The sequence below is a fragment of the Arvicola amphibius genome, chromosome 4 (assembly GCF_903992535.2).
Source record: "Arvicola amphibius chromosome 4, mArvAmp1.2, whole genome shotgun sequence".
NCBI lineage: Eukaryota > Metazoa > Chordata > Mammalia > Rodentia > Cricetidae > Arvicola > Arvicola amphibius.
Genome location: NC_052050.1, coordinates 49,761,948 through 49,780,946, shown reverse-complemented (window position 1 = coordinate 49,780,946; position 18,999 = coordinate 49,761,948). Strand labels below are relative to the sequence as shown.

Below are 18,999 nucleotides of genomic sequence, written 5' to 3'. Positions count from 1 at the left end.
ATGTGCACTGCACATCTGCACTAAGTACCAGGAATGCAAAATATCCACCAACTCTGTGAGACACTGAAGCTTCCCTGAGTCTGTAGCATCAACTATTCAATAGAGATTTAATTCCTTATGCAAAAATAAACAAATACATCCATTAAATTAGATTGCAAATTTGCTTTCATCTTCAACAAATGGTAAAATTATATTACAACAAAGAGTTGTTTAAAGTTAAATTTATTTAAGATTAATTTTTAGTAAAAATGTTTGATTTATGTACTTATATATCTACATACCCAGAATTATATAAAAATTATTTGGGTAAAAGGAATAGGAAATGTTTAAGAAGCCCTCTTCCTTTCCTTTTCATGGAAAAGTACCATCTTTTGTCTCCATTCCCATGTTCCCCAGTTCTGTTTGAATCATGGAAGATGAGGTGGGCACACGCCTGGCCACTCAGGTCATGAGAGCAGGCTGGACAAGGCCTGAATGACTTGGTGGTTCCACTGGATGTTTACTGAATTGTCTATTCCACATTAACATACATCTGGGAAAGGCCAAGAGGGAATATCTGGGTCCCCAAGAGGTCTCTTGGAAACAATGCCACCAGAAAAGTAACTCAGGTGGTCACTGGGTTATAGATTTAGAAACTTAGGGCAGAGCAGAGCCAGGAATCACTTGAATGCTCACACCTCAGCCACTAAGATGTCAGGATCCCACAGAGACACTGCTCGACTTCTCAAGGAGGTCCATGATCAGGTGAGGATGGGTCTCCTTCAGAGCTCGGTAGACTTGGTCTTTGCAGGCCATGGTCCAGGACCTGCTGAAGCTGAAGAGCTTCCGCATCTTGTCTTGGCTGGTGGCTTCAGCCCGCACTGCCTCATACTCCTCTTCCCTCAGCACCAGACCATGCAGCTTGTCCAGGAGAGGGTCCACTGATGTCACTCGGGCCACCAGCTGCTCCCGATGCTGGTCCACGAAGTGTAGCAAGGCAGGAGCATCTGGGGTGAAGATGGGACTGACACTGAGCATAGAAAGGCTCCTCCATGGACTCTTCCACTGTCTGCTCACTTCCTGCCCTTATCATGCATCTCAACTGCACCCCTGGCTCCCTTCTTCCTATGGAAGGTCATTTGAAAAATATATGTACCTTCCTGAGGTCAGTTACTAGTCTGGCAATTTGCATGACTGGGGCAGGGGTTCATGATAGGGTGTTCAGGTTGGGAGTGGGTGGAGTTATTGTCTCCATGAAAAGTAGCAAGGGGCATGAGAGGAACTCTGTTCTGAGCATGCACCTCTTCTGCCTGTCCTGGTGAAGCAGTGTGATTCCCGCCTTTCTCATTGCCATTGTCTCAAGGGTCAGGTGATCTCCCAGAAGGATGCTATTAGTTTCTCTGGCCTTATATTGTTGTTTCTTACCTTTGTGAACTGAAGGCCTGAGATCCCCTGGAAGAAAGGAGAGATGAAGCATCTGTAAGGATGTCTGTCACCAACACTCAGTGCTCTCTGTGCAACTCTCAACTGTGCCTGAGATTTTGAGAATGAACTACAGAAATTCTGATATAATCTGGAAGGTGAACATTTCCCTACTCACACAGGGAATCTAGGCACCAGCCCTAACAACACTGAGAGGAAAAAAGCATGTGAATGAGGAAATAGACATTTCTCCCACAAGATCACAGACTCAGCTTTATCCTAGACTGAATTTTCATACAGAACTAACTAAGTCCCTCATTGGCTTAAAGAATTTGATATTTGATTCTTGGTAGAAAGCTACTTTCTTGATCTTTTTTGACCTGTACACTAACATGTCACAAATGCATATTCTTGATTTGATGGCAGAAACAGTATGAAGTAAGACTAAACACATAGAACAGATGATTTTAGCATCAAGTGAAGGGGTTAATAAATTTGAGCTCATGAATAAGCCCCAAGAGTTTGAGAAGACTCTAAAATCCACTCATCAGCTAACAGTTCAGTGAAGTCATCTGAAGGACTGAGTTTGTAGTATTGGAAGCCCTGGTTCCATTTGGAGGAAGGAAAGATGATATTCCTTACTCTCTATGCTAACTGGGCCATCTTGGTGCATCCTGACGTGCAGATAAACTGGAGCATCTAATGAAGACAATGACAGAGTGACCATGAATTTAAAAACCAAAATTCAAGATCGAGGACACAAGACAGCCATGATTATAATCTTCCAGTATCTGAATCCTTTCCCACGTAGAAGGGAATAGACATTAACGAGTCCCAACAAAAACTAATGAACACAGAGTAGAGGTTTGTTTAATATAAAGAAAAATAGCAACATTGCTCCCATTAGCTAAGGATAATCACACTGAGATGGGTATGAACAGTATTTTAACCTTTCCGTTCATCCTACGAGTTATTCATTCTGACCTTCATTTTACAGGTGAGGAAGGTCAGACTCAACTGAGTTAAGTCATTGCCTGAGGAGTAGGGGCTGAAGTTAAGATTCAACCCTGGCTGAGCTGGGGCAGGTCAGTTCTCCAGCTGTGCCTCACTTGCAGTGAGGCTGAGTAAAGCCTGTTCTCTGGCCGCATCTGGAGCCTCTTTGTAGCAGCTCAGGAGCAGGAACCATGACTGTGTGACAGCTGTCAAAGGCTGGGCATACAGAGGTACTGATTAGACAGCTGTCAAGGGCTGGGCATCCAGAGGAACTGATTAGGAAAGCTTGGTTTTGGCATTGTGAGGGCTGAACTAGGACTGTGCAGAATTAACAGCGTCACTTCAGAAATTTCCCTATTTGTTTTTTTCTTGTTCGTGTCAGCTTGAAAATATGGATGAGTCTACAATAGACAAACAAACAAAATCCCCACAAATTTTGGACAGAAAAATCTAACCATGGAAATAAAATCACATTACAAGAAAAATTTTAAGATACACATTAAAGAAATTGAGGAAGGCCTTAGAAGATGATAAGGCACCCCCTGCCATGCTCATTGTTTGGAAGAATCAGTATGAAAATAGCCACCCCATAAAAAGCACATTACATACTCAAAGCAGTCTCAATCAATATGCCAGGGACATTTTTCACAAACAGAGTGGAAAAATGCTGAAATACACGTGGAACTATAAGCGACACAGATGTCCCAGGTAATTCTGAACAAAAATAATTTTGTGGAAAGATTCATCACACCTTATTTCAAATTAATACTACAGACATAGCAAAAAGATGTGCAAATCAAATGGATAGAAAGAAGACTTAGATAAAATCTCCATAACCACTACCTGACCTTTGACAAAGAACCCAAAATATACTTTGGAAAAAAGGCAGCCTGCTCAACAAATGACACCGAAAAGCCAACACGTGGAAAGATTAAACAAGGTGCCTATACTTCTCCTTTAGAAATCAACTTCAAATGACCAAAAACCTCAATGTGAGATCCAATGCCCTGAAACGGTGGAGGAAAAAGTAGGGAGAACATTTCAACACAGAAGCAGAAGGTAGGATTGTGTGAATAAGACTCCGGTAGCACAGGAAGTAAATCCAATAGTTGATAAATCACATCTCAGGACACTAAAAAAGTTCTGCATAGCAAAGGAAACTTAATGGAGCGAAGATACAATCAAGAGTGGGAGAAACAATTTCCCAGCTAACATCTGATAACAGAAGATAACACTGATGGAACTTAAAAACCTAAATGTCAGGAAAATAACCCAGTTCTAGGATTGGCCATAGTAGTAACAGAATTCTCAAAGGAAGAAATACACGTGGCTAGTAAACACTTAGCGATTAAGGAAACGCAAATTTAAATTATTTATGATTCCATTTCATCTCTTGAAATTGTTTACTATCAAGGATATAATAAATATTAATGAATGAGGGGCTGTTGTAGTGCACACCTTTAATCACTTAGGAGGCAGAGGCCAGTTGATCTCTGTGAGGCTAGCTTGGTCTACAGAGAGAGAGAGAGACAGAGAGAGAGGGAGAGAGAGAGAGAGAGAGAGAGAGAGAGAGAGAGAGAGAGAGAGAGAGAGAGAGAGGGAGAGAGATCCAGGATAGCTAGGGTTACACACAATAAAACCCGGTCTCAAAAAACTAACAACAAACAAACAAACAAACAAACAAATGATAATGAGTGCTGAAGTATGTGGGGGCAGAGAAACACATACACTAGCATGTTAGAGTTCAAACTAGTGCAGCTGATGTGGAAATCATTCTGGATGCTTCTTAAAAACTGGAAATATAGAACCTGGAAACAACCTAGGTGCCCCTCAATAGAAGAATGGATAAAGAAGGTGTGACACATATATACTTTAGAGTTATACCTAGTGGTAAAAAACAATGACATCTTGAACTTTGCATGCAAATGGATGGAAATAGAAAACACTTTAGTGAATGAGAAAACCCAGACCCCAAAAGAGGAATATGGTATGTGCTCACTCATAAGCGGATTCTAGCCATAAACAAAGGACATTGAACCCATAGTTTATGATCCTAGAGAAGCTAATTAAGAAGGTGAACCCAAAGAAAAACATATATTTATGCTTCTGGATATTGAAAGTTGACAAGATCATCGGGCAAAAGTTGGGAGCAGGGGAGTTGGGGTGGATTGGGGGAAGGTGAGATGGGGAGAGAGAAGGAAGAAGGGGAGAATTGGGGAGAGCTTGGGGGAATGGGATAATTGAGATGGAGGAAGGGCTGATATGGGAGCAGGGAAGAAGTTATCCTAACCAAGGGAGCCATTTTAGGGTTGGCTAGAGTCTTGGCTCTAGAGAGGTTCCCAAGTGTCCAAGGGGATTTCCCCAACTAGTTCTGTGGGCAGCTGAGGAGAGGGTGCCTGAACTGGACTTATCCTATAGCCACACTGATGAATATCTTGCATATCACCATAGAACCTTCATCTGGCGATAGATGGAGATAGAGACAGAGACCCACACTGGAGCACTGGACTGAGCTCCCAAGGTCCAAACGAGGAGTGGAAGGAGGGAGAACATGAGTAAGGAAGTCAGGACCACGAGGGGTGCATCCACCCACTGAGACAGTGGGACTGATTTAATGGGAGCTCACCAAGTCCAGCTGGACTGGGACTGATGGAGCATGTGATCAAACCGGACTCTCTGAATGTGGCTGACAATGAGGGCTGACTGAGAAGCCAAAGACAATGGCACTGAGTTTTGATTCTACTGCATGGACTGGTCTTGTGGGAGCCTAGTCTGTCTGGATGCTCACCTTCCTAGACCTGGATGGAGGGGGGAGAACCTTGGACTTCCCACAGGGCAGGAAATCCTGACTTCTCTTAGGACTGGAGAGGGAGGGGGAGAGTGTGGGAGGGAAATGGGAGGAGGTGGAAATTTTAATACATACATAAATAAATAAATAAATAAATAAATAAATAAATAAACTGGCAATATAACTACCATATAGCCTAGCCACCCCACTCTTGCTAATATAGTCAAAGGAATATATTTTATACCATGGAGACATTTGCACAGCCAGCTTATGGAAGTTCTGGTCACAGCATCTAAGATGTCCATCAACAGTTAAGCTGATAATGAATGTTTGTGACATGTATTCCATGGAATTTTATTCAGGTGTGAAGAAAATGGCCTTATGATAGGCAAGTGTACACAACAGGAAAAATATTGAGGAAGGTAAGCCAGGCCCAGAAAGAAAACCACCACATCTCTCACATGCGGTTTCTACCCTGGAGTCTTTAGTTCTGTGGGTTTAACTTGGTGAATCCCTGGAAACCAGAAAACTAGAAATATGCAGGGCCTCGGGGAGGAAAGGAATACAGTAGTGTATTGATAAAATGAGGGTAGAGAGGGAATACTGGGGACAGAGATGTTCAAACAGCAAGAGGGGTTGGAGTGGAGGTGATGAGTAGTTCAGTGGGATGGATCCCAGAAAATGAAGACAGTATTTAAAAGTCACAGTGAAACTTATTAATTGGTAACCCAATATAAAAATCATAAAGGAGTTAGAACGGAAGACACCCTATGAGGTTTGAAATTGGAAGTCTGAGAAGTAATGTGTTTCAAAACAAAAACCCAGTTCCAGTTGTGGGATATCTTCATAGGAGCTTTTGGTCAGGACCCTTCAGGTCCCCAAGACAATATAGGTGCACTCATTCTTCCCTGTTCCCCAGCAAAACTAGCAAAGAGGACATTGTTGCTGAAGACACCACACATCTTGGGTGTGTGGTATAGAGAATTCAAGCTGGAACTGAGTTGGAAGCTTTCTTTTGATGCCAAACTTTTATAGTGCCAGATGGTGTTATGCAGGCTGCTGAGAAGGAAAAGGCATCAGCAACCTTCCTGCCAGGCCAGATGGTCCTTTTCCTGCAGTAGTGGCACAAGTGTGATGGGAGCAACCATTAGCTACCTCATTACATTTCAGGCCCAATCACAAGATAGACTCCATCCCTACAATAGAAAGTTAGTAGGACAAACAAACCCAGGTCTTTCTAAATCTTAGTCCCTTGAGAGAAGCTACTATTGCTACTTAGTTAAATGGACATAGCTGATGTGGGGTTCCCCTCTATATGCTGTGAATACCACTGGTTAATAAAGAAGCTGTCTTGGACCTGTGATACAGTAGAGCAGAGCTAGTCAGGGAAAACTAAACTAAATGCTGGGAGAAAGAATGCGGAGTCAAGAGAAGCTATGTAGCCCCGCTGGAGACAGATGCTGGAATTATACCCAGTAAGACACAGCCTCATGGGGATACACAGTTTAATGGAGATGGGTTAAATTAATATGTAAGAGCTAGCAAAAAAGAAGCTAGAGCTAATGGGCTAAGCAGTGTTTTAATTAATACAGTGTAATAATTAATTAATAAACTTTTTTTTGTGTGTGTGTGGTTATTTTGGGTGTGAGCTGCCGGGCGGCTGGGAAACAAACAAGTGGCCTCATACTACACATAGCATGAAAGCCCTTCTAAATATCTGTGTTTGTGCCACAGACAAAAGCTGCTTTCAGCGTTCCTCAGAAAAGCCTCTCACTGACGTGAGTGGAGGTGAATGTAGATACCTAAAGCTCTGTAGGATACTGAGAACAGGGAACGGTTGAGCACTCATCCATATAAGTAGATATTTGTACCACACCCTGAAGGCTCTAGGAACATGGTGGAAGAGAAACTGGAAATAATGTAGGGACAGAAGGTATGGAGAAGGGCTGTGACGTGCTCTCTTCTCAGCAGGACATGACCATGGCCATCATGGACTCATAGCACCTGCACCTACTGTCTCTGGACCACACAAGTAGGGCCTGCCTGTCACTCAGCTGGACATGGGGAAGCTGTTCACAGGGACAGTACCACTTACTGCCAAATTACTGGCAAATAATAGATTATGAGGACAAGGGTCATCTGTATGCCTGCTGGTGAGCTCACTGGGTTTTACTGGATAGTGCAAAACCCATGGGCACACAGTTGGTCCCAGTTAAACTCTGTGAGACACAAAGCAAAATGCTGTGAATGTGGAAGAGAGATTTGTATTGAAGAGGGGCTGGCAGGTGTAGGAGGGAGATAAGAAGGTGTGTTTAGGGTGGATTACTAGAATGCATTGTATGCATGTATAAAATTGTCAATAAATTTTATTTTAAAAATGTATGGATTTGAGATTGATTATCTCATGTTGCAAAGTCCCCTCATTTAAAGCTGAGATAATATGTGAACTGGAGCCAGATGGTTTGTGCATCTCCAAATCTGTCACTTCAAGGGCAGTGGGGAGGAAATTAGGATACAAGACTGAGAAAATGGAGCTTACAGTATGTGGTGATTTGGATATAATGCTCATGTGTTGAAGGACTAGTCCTGCAGTCATATTAAAAGGTGATGGTCCTGAGGGCTGTGAATTTATGAATGACATCATACACTAATGCATTCATAATTGTGTGAGCACTGAGAACATAAACTATTTAAGAGTGTATGTTGGAAGAAGTAGGTCACTGGAGGCATGACCTGGAAGAGAATATTTGCATGGACTTCATTCTTTCTTGTTCTCCTTCTCTCCTCTCCTCCCCTCCCTTTTCCTCCCCTTCCCTTCCCTTTCCTTCCCTTCCCCCTTCCCCTCCCCTCCCCTCCCCTCTTCTCTCCTCTCCTCCTCTTCCCCTTTTCCTCCTTTTCCTTGGTTCTTAATCTTAACTCCTGCTCTCTCCCACCGCTCTGCTTCAGAGGTACCAGATAAACAGCCTCTTCTCTCACAAGCTCCCTACCCATGATATCCTGTTTCACATTAGGCGCAAAGAGATGGAGGCAGCTGACCATGGACTGAAACTTGGTTCTAAGACCATGACTCAAAACAAAACTTTCTATTTTAAGTTGTTTTTCTCACATATTTTGTCAAAATTGGGAATCGCTGACTAACACAGCATCATAGATTAAACTGTGGTCAGACCCCCTGTTTTGGATCTAGCAAAAACCACACAACCAATCTGGTCATATCATGACACCTAGAATTAATTGCCTTTCCTCTGCCTTTTGGGTATCTGGACCTAAGCAAATTTTACCTGGTTTCAGCAAGGCTTCCCATATGAGATTGCTACTCTTCTTGTCTATGATTTGCAGCTTAATCCCTGAATCCATGTGTCCAACACAGATCTCAGAGAAGAGCTGGGATTTCCCGGGGCTCCGGTAGCACAGCTCTAACTCCTGAAGAGAGAAAGAATTACTATGTGAGGATCAACTACTAATCCTTTGAAGGAGGGCTGTCCCCACCCCCATACTTTCACGATCTTGCTCACCACATTAGACACTGGCTGTTTTTCACACTGAGGTAACCCACAGCCTTTGCATACACGACTTTACTCAGAAGGTTGAGGACCCAGCTGGGACCCATCCTGCTAATTCTGTTCTTATCACTCTGACAAAAACCTGACAGGAAGCAACTTAAGGAAGGGCTGATGTTTAGGTTTATAGTAGGGGATGCATGGAAGTCGGGGCTCCATTCTTGGTGGCAGGAGCTTGCAGCACAGCTTGTTGTACTCAGAAGATCTGGAATCCAAGTCTGAGGTGGGGAGCAGGGCATGGCTCTAACCCTCAAGGACAGCCACTAGTGGCCTGCTTCTGATGGCCAGGCCTCACATATTTGTTTCACGACTCCCCAGATATTAGCAATAACTGGGGGTCAAGTGTTTCACATTTACACCTGTAGGAGACCTTTTAGATTCAAACCATAACAAGTGAGAGCTCATCCTGAAAGTCCTGCTCACACATCTCAAGCCAGGACTTGCTGTCTGTGTCAGGCTGGTCCCTTCTCCATGCCATATTGAATCTAATTCCTCGATTCTCCAGGCCTTCTGTATTTCTGTGTGGCCCTTAAAGTGCTGTCTACCTAATGTAGATGCATTTTTCCACATCTCAAGCCCCAGTTATTTTCTCCTCAATCTCAGTTTGTTGCAAAGCCCAGTAACCTGTCCCACAGGGTTCCCAAGTCTGGCATCAGATCCTGAAGAGTAGCAAACTCACCTCAGGAATGATTTCCAGCTTCTTGGAAGCAGACACTGTGTAGCGGGACCCGATGTACAGATAACCTAGTGGGGGTGGCTTGTTTATTCGAACAAACTGAAACTTCATTTCTTCATCATCAATGGCCTAGGGAACATTGCAGACAGTGATTTAGCTAGCTTTCTGGGCTACACATCTATCTGGTCTGAATAAGGTGAGGTGGACGATCAGTAAATTTGTGTGGAGTCGGGTGGTAACACCTTCTGGGTACCCTTCTGCCTTGTGTTCTGTTACACAGTCTGTTCAGCTATTGGCATCTGCCATTGTAGGAACAGGGTCCCTGCCAGAGAAGAAGGGATTCTTTGGGTGTGGAGCATTCCCATCTTTCTGGTGGGTGGAAAGAGGTCATAGAAGGCCTTGCAGAGATAAAAGAACATTAAAGGCAGGTAGGGGAGACTCTTGTGTGAGGGGCCCAGAAGAGGGTAGAATCATCAACACCAGTGTTCTCTTTATAGAAGTATATTCCCACTCCAAGTGGAGAATCTATCCAAGGGGCTCATTTGCTGCATCTCAGGTTTTTTTGTCATCCCACCCTGGCCCCTCTTTTGTGGTCATCAGGGTCACCTTCCGAATGGTGCAGTCATTGGGGATCAGGTAGAGATGAAGGGTGACTTCCTCGACATTGAGGTGATAGTAGATCAATGTGATGGGAATGATGGGGATGAGGCTCCTGATGGTAAGGTAGATCCTCAGTAGAACTCCCACTGGGGAGAAGCTTGGGTTTTCCAAGACTGTGTAGCACTGCTCCACCCTGGCTGGAGTTTCTAGGACCATCCCATGCTCTTTAAAGTGGGCCACACGGAACCAGGAGATGTCCACCTGACCCTCTGTGAAAGAACAAATTCAAAGATGGAGATTTAGTGTTTCCATTGAGCCATATTTGTCTGGAAAATTAACATCAGAGGACTTAGAATGACTGTGGTGGTTTGAACGAGAATGGCCACCATAGTCGGTAGACCTGTTTGGGAAGGAGAAGGAGGTGTGGCCTTGCTGGAGGAGGTGTGTCACTGGGGTGGGCTTAGAAGTTTCAAAAGCATGTACTTTTTCCAATTTCCTTTTTCTCTCCTCATTGACAATAAGGATGTAAGCTGTCAGCCACTGCTTCAGTACCAAGCCTGCCTGCTTCCTGCCATGCTCCCTGGCATGATGGTCATGGTCTCACCCTCTGAAGCTATAAGCCCTAATAAATTTTTTTTCTATAAGTTGCTTTGGTTATGATTTCTATTTAGTTTGTATTTAGTTTGATGTTTATAAGAAAAAAATTTACAGCCAAAATGTAATTTTTAAAAAATATTTACTTATTTATTTATTATGTATGCAATATTCTGTCTGTGTGTATGCCTGCAGGCCAGAAGAGGACACCAGACCCCATTACAGATGGTTGTGAGCCACCATGTGGTTGCTGGGGAATTGAACTCAGGACCTTTAGGAAGAGCAGGCAATGCTCTTAATCTCTGAGCCATGTCTCCAGCCTCCCCTAAAATGTAAATTTTATTAATTAACATTCAGTTACAATACAGCAGAACTATCAACTGCTTCCTCATTATCAGTTCACTGTGGCAGGGAGGTAAAGGTGAGTTGCTGTCAGGGTGACTCATGCAGACTGCCCCTGATTGGAGGCAGTTTACTTTTGGCTTTGGCTTGCTGCTGTGAACATTCTGAATGGAGTGGAGGTTCTTGATGGGCTCATCCACAGACGCTTTAAAGAACACAGCCTCAGAGGCGACTGTCAGAAACCTGAAAATCAGCAGGTCTTTGAGGTGCTGCCATCCCCAGCTTCAGGGTCTTGGCAGTTTCCCATAAATTTTTATCTGCAGGATAGAGTTTTTCTGCTATGAAAGAGACCTAAAGGTGCCTTTGTCCACTAAAGACAGGCTGGATGGATCCCTTTAATGTTTAATGCCAAATGTGGACTTAAAATCTAGAATTATCTTGAATGTATGCTTCAGGACATGATAGATATTATCTTGATTGGACTGATTGAGTAGGGAAGACCTATTCACTGTGTGTATAGCATCATTCTCCAAACTAGGACTCAGGACTGTGTAAAATGGAGAAGGTCACAAGAGCATAAACTTTCAGTGTTCTTTCTCTTTCTATTGACAGAGGTTACCAGGTGTCACATGCTCCATGTTCTCACAATTCCATGTCATGATGAACTGTTCCTTTGGACTGTGAGGAAAATAATTTTTTTTTAAAGTTCCTTTGCTGTATAAACAGAATCACGTGGTTCTTAAGCCTTTGGAAATGTTTTGTGGCTGGAATGTGGAAGAGTTTTGTACCTAGTACTAGGAAAGCCCTTCAATGCTGAGGGCAGAGCTTATGAGGCTGCAGGAAGACAAGAATGCTGAGAGAGAGAGACAGTGGAGGCCAGTCCACTGTTGCAGAGAGTAGCAAGGTTTCTATTGGGAACAGTAAAGGGATCTTCTATTCATGCAATTTATTGGGTTAATGTCCTGAATGTGAGGGAAGATAAATTTAAACATAAGGGAATAAATAATATGGCAGAAGAAGTCTCAAGACAGAAAAATATCCAGAATAATTCTACAAAATCTATATTTTTTAGAGATCAGCATTACTGCAGGGAATGCACAATGGCAATAGGAAAGGTGTCCTGAGAATAAAATCTCACTCTTTGTAGGTTGATCTTTTGAAGATCCAAATTCATTTAAAGGCAGAAAGCCTTAAGTGATGGTATTCCCCATGGTCAGCACACCATTCAGCTTTGGTCCAGGGTGGGAACATCTCAAGATGTTAACAGATCTTGGCAGAGCCATTCCTATAGTTTTTAGCCATGAAAAATGTTAGATTGATGGGCCACTGTATCATGCTGCACAGTTTCAGATAGCAGCTGAGGCCAGGAAATGTGCCTGAATCAAAGACCCCGTAAGGATCATGACAGCTCATGCTATGGACCTTTGAAAGTGTAACCTAAGGTGGAATGGAGATGCCAGAACCACATTTTTTGGCTAAATTATGGTTTAGGGAGGGAGTAGAGAAATGGCCCTTGGAGAGGATATGTGTGCTTCAAGTGGTAGAACTGGAAGGGAGTTATCTATGTCCTTTGGAGTATAGTGGATGACATCATGATCTCCATAACTGGACAGAGAGCCACAGGATTTGGTGTTTATGCTGATGGAGTTTGGTCTTGTGTGGTCTTCTGATCAGTCCTTGGTGTGCCCTGATCCTTCTATTTTGACATGGCAATGTCTATTCTGTACCAATGCATGTTATAACTTTTTTTCTATCTTACAGGAGCTCAGAGTTAAGTCTACCTTGAGTCGCTGTTGAGAGGACGACCTTTTGGACTTTAGACTGTTGGAATTATTAAGGACTATGGAGACCTCTGAAGTTGGATCACATTTTGACTTAGGAGACAAAACTAAAACTTTGGAACATGAAGGGGAAAGTTATGAATTAAAGTGATGTGCTTGGGTGTCAAGTTGACTATGGTAGGATCATGATGATGAATCTCGTCAGCTAACTTGATGTGATCCCTCTTAATGGAGGGACCACTCTACACCTACCATTTTCACATCCCTTCAGCACTGAGTTTGCTTCCAACTTGCATCATGACAAATAGTGCTGCAGTGTGTGCCATTTATCTGAGAGCATTTCTCTTTCTGTAGTTGGAGGCTACTTGTTCATTTCCCGGCTGCTCACACCCAAAATAATCACACAGAAACTATATTAATTAAGTCACTAATTGGCTTACTAGCTCTAGCTTCTTATTGGCTAGCTCTTCCATCTTAAATTAACCCATTTCTATTATTTTGTATTTTACCACGAGGCTTGTGGCCTACCAGTAAGGTTCTGTCTGACAGCTTGTGTCTTTCACCTTTGGCAGTTACATGGCATCTCCTTGACTCTGCCTCTTTTCTCCCAGCATTTAGTTTAGTTTTCCCACCTAGCTTTATTCTGCCTTCTCATAGACCCAAGCAGCTTCTTTATTCATTAACCAATAGAAGCAACACATATACAGAAGGACTTCCCACATCATATTTCTCTTAGGTGATTGCTTTGGAATCAACAACCACCAGAAAATGAGACAATGAAATTGCTCCCATAAGTGCTATAGCTTAGGATTTCCATCAATGACATGCTAGTCAATAATTTCACATGGAACCACACAGCATTAAAGTGCCCTCTGTGTGACAGTTCTGGGCCTTAAGCCCTGGCTCTACCCAAGTCAGCTTCAGCCCCAGCACCTACCCATGTTTTGTGCTGTGTTGATTTTCACAGAATCCCAGAAGATGTACCTTTCCAACTTCTCTTCTTGCTAGGTAAACTGGTCATGACCTTCCTAGGACTTAAGGGGAATGTAGGAGGCTGGACTTTCATTGTTAAAACAAGAAATGTCCTGAGGCATCTAAGATGACTTGGTAAGTTTTGGGTTTTTGGATATAGAGATTCACTATATATTTCCTACTAGAAGTCACTCTGCTCTTGCCTAGTCTTCAGAACTCTGGGATCACAGGTATGTGTCACCACCTGTCCCTGTGGCTGTCCTTTTAGTACATATTATTCTTTTATAAACTTTAACAGAATCACATATATTTAATTTTCCAAAGGTGTAGTATTCTGATCTAAATGGAAGTAAGAAACAGGAAGGGTGGTGACCTTCAGGGAAGAAGCTCAAGTGGTGACTGGGAAAATGTTGTTGGAAAGACTAGGAGCTCTGTGTGGACCTGCTGGACTGGCCTCCTTAAGCACACTGGGAAGTCTACCCTCTGGGTATCAGCGCTCCTGTGTCAGGGTCTGGAGTGCAAGACCTCATGAGTTTATGAATGTAACTATTGCCTTTCTTTGTTTTGTGAGTTCTTTTCAACTGAGTCCTGTTGCTTTCTTCATCTTCATCTGTTTTCTGCTTTGGGGCTTGGCATTAAATGAGAATATTTTTAATTTGAGGGATGCTTTGCTTGTTTTCTATTCATAGTTCTCATGTCATTTGGAACTGTCTGCATTTCTTCTTCAGTTTTTATGACTTCTTCAACTGTCAGGTCTTCCTCTTGGACCTACTCCTCATCTTCATCACCATGAACAAACACCATCTCCATCTGCAGTGAGCTGGATTCTCCTGGTCCCTGTGGTGGCCCATTGCTGTGATCCATGAATCATATGAGGAAATCAGTCTTACTTGTCACTTGTACAAGACCTGACTCTCTTGCTTTTGTGTTTTTTTTCCTTTTGTAGGCAGAATCTGGATGTGTAGTATATATAGATTGCACTTGAATTTTAAATTCCCCCGCCTCAGTCCCAGAAGCGCTAGGATTATAGGCATATAGTAATACTTTCTTTATGAGATCTTTCACTGAGAACTTTGTATATATTAAAACATCTTCTTTTTGGTCACATGCTCTGCTTGTTTAGCTTGTTGTTCTTGTGGGACTCCTAACAATGGGAGTGTCTTTGATTACTTTTCTCAAGACCATTTTCATCCTGCTGGGTTGCCTTGTCTATCCTTGATATGAGGGTTTGTGATTAGTCTTATTGCAACTTGTTATGCTGTGTGTTTTATTATAACTTGGGATGCCTGCTCTTTTCTGAAGGGAAACAGAGAAGCAGTGGATCTGGAGGAGAGAGGAAGTAAGGAGGAGAACTGTGATGAGCAGAGAGAGTGGGTGGGTGTGGTATGTATGTATCATATGAGAGAAGAATAAATAAAAAGAAAAACCTCTGAAGGAATCTTTGGAGATCATTCAGTTTGGAACACTTTATGAGTCCCACCCTGATTTCTTAGGAAACACCTCTTCTATTGCTCCAGTTTTCAAATGGAGTCTGGTGGCACCATTTTCTCCCTGTCTGCAGTTGTTCAATGGATTACAGTGTTGGTAGACACTAGGTAACAATGTTCCTTGTTAATTTCTTTAGTCTTACTTTGCAGCAATCTCTTCAAATTTCTCAGTTTATTCTAAGTTCCCTGCTGGGCCCATGAGGGACATGGTATGTAAAGAACATTTAATAATCATCAGCAAATATTGCTACTGAGAACATCACTTTCCACTCAGGGACTCCTCCAGGTAAAGCAGAAATAAAGTCATAAGGCTGGGAGACATGTGCTTCAAAGAAGATACATCAGACAAGAGGGAATGAGAAAACAACTCAGTCATCACCTCCATAACCTTAGCTCTGCCCTGCTAAGGAAGCCATAGACCTTTCCTCATCACCATCACCCTCTACTCTGCTATAGGACATGGCAGGTCCTCCCATCACCACCACCCAACTCCTTATGCTTCCCTTGGTTACCTTGGAGATCCACAAAGTGAGGGAGGTACACAGCAGCCACAGCTCCCCACTCAGCCTTGATGTCAAACAGAGGTCCAGCCACCATGTGACTGTCCTGCAAGGGAGTCTGGTCCAGGTGTTGGCTCCAGGCACAGAATCCAATCTCGATGGTCACTGCCCTCGTCACCACAAAGTGGAGTCCTGTGCTGGGACAGTGGTAGGAACCATCCACAGGGAACTGAACTCTAGAAGAGGGAGAGACAGACACCAGTGAACACCAGCTCTGCTCTTCCATTAGGTGCAAACCCAGTGCAGGACTGGGGACCCTGCAGACTTGAGCCAGATGGTTCGAGTTCTGGTTCCACTTCTAGCTGTATGTGGATCCCTGGCTAAGTTACTTAGCCCAGATCTGTTTCCATATATATATATATATATATATATATATATATATATATATATGCATATATGTATATGTGTGTATATATATATATGCAAATATATATATGTGTGTATATATATACATATATATGTATATATATATATATGGATAATGACAATACCATCTTATAGATCTCTAAGTACTGAGTGATCTAGAGCAAAGTTTTGGGGCTCCAGCTAGGACCATGCACACTCGCCAAAGGCTCTACCACTGAGGTCCATCTTTAGTTTTTAGACTTTCTGTTCCTGAAGTATATATTTAAAGATACCTATGAGAAAGAGAAATGAAATATAATGAGGGGGTTATTGCTGTTTGCATTATGAATAAAATAATCTGCAGAAAACCAACAATTAAGATAATAAGCAAAGTTGAGCACAGATTTTAGATGGAATGAAGGACTCACATCAGCTGTTGATGTGGTAATGGTGTGCTGGTCATGGAAGACGAGGTCCTGCCTTAAGTATGGGGGAGGCATAGGGAAATGTTTATGAGTGAAGTCACCTGATGTCCTAGACTCACACTGCTGTGACAGTGATGACAAAGGAGGAATGTGAGGAGTTGAAACAAACTTGGAAAAATGGCTGCTGGAGCTGAGCATTTGGACACAGAATTCTTGTGCTCTCCTGTTTTGCACATCAGAAAAATTTTTATGATAAAGATCCCTATTTTCATAACAGCCCAAACTTCTTATTCTAGTCCTGGCATTGCCTCCCTGGTTGGTGAGGGGAGGAGGAGATACAGTAGAGAATATACAGGTGCAATCTGTGGGGGATCCTTTGTAGAAAGTGTGCTTGGTAAAGCCAGCCTTTGCCAGGCAGAGCTCACTCACCGGTACAGGTTCCTCTCTCTGTCAATCACCTCAATAGCGACAGGCCCTGTAGGACCCCAGAAGTCATCTTCAGTCCCCAGTGGTTCCATGTGCTTGTCTCTTGAAGAGGCAGGAGAATACGGATTGAGGGGAGCCAGGGATGCCAGTGGTGAGTACTCTTCCTCATACTCCTCCTCAGACTCCTCCTCTAGAAGAGGCCAGGCAGTGGTCACTGGTGTGGGAGAATTGTCTGTAATCTGTCAATCATGTTTTAAATAAACACTGATTGGCCAGGCAGGAAGTATAGGCAGGAAAACCAGACAGGAAGTAGAAATGATGCAATGAGAACAGAATTCTGGGAAGGAGGAAGTTGATTCCTCCCACTCCTGCCCAGACTCTGAAGAAGCAAGATGTGAGCTGCCGTGCTGAGAAAGGTACCAAACCATGTGGCTAGCATAGATAAGAGCAATGGGTTAATATCAGCTACAAGAGCCAATATGTACCCTGAGCTAATGGGCCAATCAGCTTTATAACTTATAGAGATCTCTGTGTGATTTTCCTTGGGGCTTGCCTACTGTGGGGTATGGGGCAGGAAACCCCAGCAAGCCGGCCCCCTCATGTTACAGGTCATGCTATGTCTCCTCAGCCCTCCCTAGTACTGGCCCAAGGTTCAACTCTTTTATAGGTTGGCCAGACTAGGCCTTAACAGGAAGTGAGTCTACAGACTTTATCACTGTATACACACACACATCACACATGTACGCATGCACACACACACAGACACACACACAGTTTCCCAGGGATGCTCTCCCTAATGGTTATCCAATATTAGGTGCTCTGGAGAAGTCCTATAATTACACACACACACACACACACACACACACACACACAGACACACACACACACACACAAGAAACACTACATGGACTCAGCATTTAGATATTTATTTAAATATGTGTGTGTGTGAAAATAAGAATTAAATAATGAAATCATGAATTTGAGAGAGAGCAGGGTGAGGCTATAAGAAAAAAGTTATTCTAAAATATGAGAAAGAGAAAAACCTTTGTTTTTCAGTTTGATTTTCTTTAGGAAACTACCTGTTCCAGTGATCCTAATGAGATTAACTTTAATATCCTTATGATCAGTGGTTAACAAACCCCATTAACACACACACACACAGAGAGAGAGAGAGAGAGAGAGAGAAAGAGAGAGAGAGAGAGAGAGAGAGAGAGAGAGAGAGAGAGAGAGAGAGAGAGAGAGAGAGAGAGAGAGAGAGAGAGAGGGAGAGGGAGGGAGGGAGGTGGGGGAAAGGGAGACAGAGATAGAGACAGAAACAGAAAGAGTTACCTGGCTATATTTGACCAATGTTTTCCAACCTCAACTGGCCACTTATTTTTGTAAGCTGAAAATAGCAGAAATAATAGTTAAGAGTGCAAATAGTTAGATAAAATCAGAAGAAGACCATTTCATGTTAGGAAAAGTATATGAAATTCAAAATTTAGTGTTTAGTGTAAGAGGACTGACCATGAAGGAAAGGAAGAAATCTGAAGGGAAGGGGAAGGGACAAGAAAGGGAAATAGAGCCCATGTGTTATGAAAGAAGAGAGGCTATCTGGGAGAGGAAGGGGCCAGGAAAAGAAGGAGGAGCAGAGGAGTGGACAGCAAGAGGAAATTAAAACACAGATTGGTGATGAATATATATTAAAATGCCACAGAACCCATCTCTGCATGTCAATCAATACAATGAAAGAAAAAGCATGGCACTGCAATGATGGAGGACTCTCATTGGTTAATAAAGAAACTTCCTTGGCTTTTTGATAAGGCAGGATCTAGATAGGTGGAGTAGACAGAACAGAATGCTGGGAAGAAGGGAAGTTACTCAGACGCCATGCCTCTCCTCTCCGAGATGGACACAGGCTAAGATCCTTCCTGGTAAGCCACCTCTTGTAGTGCTACACAGATTACTAAATATGGGTTAAAGCAAGATGTGAGAATTAGCCAGTAAGAGGCTAGAGCTAATGGGCCAGGCAGTGTTTAAATGAATACAATTTGTGTGTTGTTATTTTGG

At 42.9% G+C, this 18,999-nt stretch overlaps 1 protein-coding gene across 1 annotated transcript in view; it reads right to left on the bottom strand.

Moving 5' to 3' along the window:
* Window positions 1-206: 206 nt before the first annotated feature.
* The window catches only part of LOC119813650 (NACHT, LRR and PYD domains-containing protein 1a-like), a 38,579-nt gene continuing 19,786 nt past the window's right edge, over window positions 207-18,999 (bottom strand). Inside the window, exons 5-11 of the mRNA XM_038329046.1 lie at window positions 16,954-17,140; window positions 15,707-15,930; window positions 10,025-10,287; window positions 9,422-9,547; window positions 8,464-8,605; window positions 1,405-1,431; window positions 207-986 (exon numbers count right to left, since the gene is read on the bottom strand). Of these exons, the coding sequence (XP_038184974.1) occupies window positions 694-986; window positions 1,405-1,431; window positions 8,464-8,605; window positions 9,422-9,547; window positions 10,025-10,287; window positions 15,707-15,930; window positions 16,954-17,140 (1,262 nt within the window). The 3' untranslated portion in view covers window positions 207-693. The remainder of the gene's footprint in view (window positions 987-1,404; window positions 1,432-8,463; window positions 8,606-9,421; window positions 9,548-10,024; window positions 10,288-15,706; window positions 15,931-16,953; window positions 17,141-18,999) is intronic.